Below are 3717 nucleotides of genomic sequence, written 5' to 3'. Positions count from 1 at the left end.
GAGAGAGAGAGAGACAGACAGATATTCATTACATATATATTGAATATATCAAATTTATAATAATGAACAAAATATTGTATTTACCCCAGCGTAGTCATCGTTACGATGGTGTACCAGAAGGCGGAAGGTATCGAGGTAAAGTTGGTACCGTCGACGTTCTTTTCCGCGTAGAACATGACGGTAGCGAAGATAATGATGGCCATCGCGAGCGAGAACACGAGAAAACCCAACTCGGAAGCGCAGGACTTTAGAGTGTAACCCAGAATGCGTAATCCCTGCGAGTGGCGTGAAAATTTGAAGATACGGAACACGCGAAACACGCGTAGCGTCACGAATGCACCCGACACGTCATCATTGTCGGTGATTCCAAGTCCGATGTAATACGGCAGTATCGCGACCACATCAATTATCGACATCACGGAGCGCGCGAATTTGCATCGGCTGGGAGCGGCGAACAGCCTGAGCAGGTATTCGGCCGTGAAAATCATTACGCACGCTGTGTCCAGGCAGAAGAATACGATCTTGTAACGCTCGCCGCATGAAAGAGTGCCGGCACGGCCCGGACGATTGCCACACGGCACAGTCTCCACCACGTTCGCAAGCACGCTCACGGCGATAAAGAATCCAGTGACATAGTAGAATACCAACGCGGCAGTAGAAATGTGCGGATTCTGGAAGGCCCGCCACATCTTCTGCCGAATGTCGAGCAGCTGCTGGAGATTTTGGTCACCATTCTCGCTCAACTTATCGTCCATCAGCCGTTCGGCGTTCTCGCGTTTGCGATCTCTATAGTCCTCATAACAACAATCGCCAATCACATCCGGCAAGATACCGAAGAATGCAAGTTCCTCATCGTAGCTCGTCAGGCACTCGTGCTTCGGATAATGTAGCTTGCCAGTTCTATAATAATTGAGAATGTGCCGGAAGATGTCTGGATCCCGGTCGAAAAAGTACTCCTTGCTCTCCTCGTCGTAGAAGAATTCACGCTCATTCGAACCGAGTAGCGTGTCTGGATATTTCTCCAGGGTGTTGCGCCACGTCTCGAAGCGACGGCCGCTCACGTTGATCAGCAGCTTCTCGTCGTCGGCCTTGCGCCGATCTTTCGGGATCGGCGGCGGTGGCAGTGGGTGTGTGGCGATCGGTACCCAACCGATCGCCGCCGCACGGGCGAATGGCAGCCACGCTGCCACCGAGGCCATACTTGAAGGTGGAATCTTCCTTCAGGGTAGCGGGAGAGCCAGCGTTTACCGTACCCGAAGCGTCGGCAACTCTACTCCTGACACGTCAAATCGATTCTCACAAACCTTGGCGATCTAGGTACGTAACAAGTCTAACATCGATGATCCGCCCCGTATCAATCACTTACGGTAAATACTTGCTTTGATGATGGATAAGATCCTTGAATCATATAAAGCGTTTTTTTCCTTTTTTGCCAATTCGAATATTTACGAACTGAAATTTGTGGCACCGCTCGTCACTCAAACATTCGTAGCTATCTCGACGATTACCTCAGTTATCTTTCTTGCAATGAACTTGAAATGATCTTTTTTGCAACTCTCGAAAGATTTCTTTTACATAGAGATCCAATAAATCTTTTAAACTTAAAGACTTTTTTCTCCTTTAATTTATGTTTCCTCCACACAGCACGGAATACGCTGCTTCTTGTCACGGATCTTCTTAAATCAGTTCGAACTGACATTTGTTTGATTCATGCTTCTTCAACTCGTCGCACAATCGAATAGTAACGATTACTACTGGCCTAGATTTCTTTCAAAGAACGATCACATTGCTAATTTCTAGATTTAATTCAATTCTCGGCTTCTAACGTTCCTTTAAGATCTTAGTTTTTAAATCCAAGATCTACTTACTATATCTTTCTTACTATCCTTTCTATTTCCTTCTACTTCCGTCTACTTATCTCATTTATTTATCTACGAATTTATTTATTTTTCTATTCGTCTCACACAGTTGCGTATATTTAATCTTCTTAACAATCTTTCCTCTTGCGGGAAAACAAATTCGGTTTATGCAAAGATCTTTTATCGTCGCTCTTGCTCTTCAAAATGCAAATATCGAAACAGATTCTTATCGCGTCTCGTTGCATTCGTTATAAAATCACATTGGAGAAATGTAACTAACTAGCCAAATAACATTTGCCCCTCCAACATCGTGACGACGACGACGACGACGACGACGACGACGACGACGACGACGGCGACGACGACGACGGCGACGACGACGACGGCGACGACGACGACGGCGACGACGACAACAATGATGATGACGTCGGCGTCGACAGCCTAAGTTCGAGAACGATCTTAAAAATCGTCATTTCACATTCTCATTCCTCAAGGTTCTCTCTTTCTCTAGCTCGATCTCTTTAAAAAAATGTAACGAGCTTAACGAAGTGATGACCGGCACGCAGCAGAGCACGATCCGAGCGAAGATGCGCGCCGGGCCAACCAACCGCGTTCTGGCAACGTGCCTTCCACCATCATCGATAGTCACGCGATAGCTCTTCGTGGTACTCTTCAGAGTATCGCGCCGGAGATCTTCCACCTGTTTCGGCTCGGTTGGCCGCAAAAGCCTGAGCTTGAATCTCCGCCAGCAAACAGGACACTACATTCTCTAATTTTCGAGCTCTCCGTCGAGTCTATACACAGATATGAGTGCACTTCTCGGAGAGACGGCTATCAATGACATTGCTCGTTGACAAGACTCAATACGTGTTTCTATCGAGCCGAATCCAATCCTCACTACTAGTTCACATAACGAAACGAGTAACGAAACGTTATTTTTTTAATGATAATAAGAAAAAGTATTTTAAAGGCTAAAAATGATCACAATTAAGAAAATAAGTCTAGAAATTTATGCGAGAGAACATTAGAAATTCTGTAAAATTTTTCTTATATACTTCGTAGAGTAAGAGCTTTTTATATAAGATATCAAGTATCGAGATATAAAGCTTTCTTCAAAGTGCCATCTTGTAAATGCCAATTGGTTAAGGATGAGAAGAATTTCGTTTCTTGCTTCTATAAAGCCTTCACTATTATTCGAGCACACAATCATAAACTCGGTCACATCCGTAAAGTTGAGATTCAGGTAGATGAAGCTCCGCCGAAGCCGATTATAAAATAGAGGAGAAAACGCTTACGAGTAAACATCAAACAGTCAACGAAAGAAGAGTGTCCGCAGCTTTCCAGCGTACTTTTTGAAAGCTCCACCGTGCTTCACATCAGAACAAAAACAGATATTTGTCACTCGCTCGAGGGCCAAATACCGAACGAGTTTCGTTCATTGAACACTTCGACCAGCACACACGCAATCTTTCTTCAATTGAGTACGCTCCGCATTTCGCGCAGCGTCTATCTTCATATGGTCCCGGACTCTTTCCGCGTTGAGCTCTTCTGGCAATTGCCGCGGAGCACGAAATACGAAACTATCTTATCGACACGCGCAACTGCTTACGCAAGCATCGCGCGTTTTTCTCCCGCGACGCATCCGGACTATTAAGCTTAATCCGTTCCTTGCGACGCGCCGACCCGCTAACCCGGAAATTCCGGAAGCTCGCCAGTCGGTCGAAAACCTCCACGATGGAGTTCTTCTCGAGTAGGTAGCGCGTCTCCGCAAGCTCCGGCACTGAGACTCCCACGTCGATCTTCCCCCTCAGGCGTCCACCAGGACTATTCTCCGCAAGCTTGCGCGCACTATGTTCGG

General features: G+C 46.2%; 1 protein-coding gene across 1 annotated transcript; it reads right to left on the bottom strand.

The window, feature by feature from the left end:
* Window positions 1–80: 80 nt before the first annotated feature.
* LOC105625315 (potassium voltage-gated channel protein Shal) lies at window positions 81–1199 on the bottom strand. Its single transcript, XM_012206651.1, has one exon. It carries the CDS (start codon window positions 1197–1199, stop codon window positions 81–83), a length of 1119 nt encoding a protein of 372 aa, XP_012062041.1.
* Between the last annotated feature and the right edge of the window lie 2518 nt (window positions 1200–3717).

This window comes from Atta cephalotes, assembly GCF_000143395.1.
Source record: "Atta cephalotes unplaced genomic scaffold scaffold00845, whole genome shotgun sequence".
Taxonomy (NCBI): domain Eukaryota; kingdom Metazoa; phylum Arthropoda; class Insecta; order Hymenoptera; family Formicidae; genus Atta; species Atta cephalotes.
Note: the sequence above shows the minus strand (reverse complement) of the source record. Positions and strands in the feature narration are given on the sequence as shown.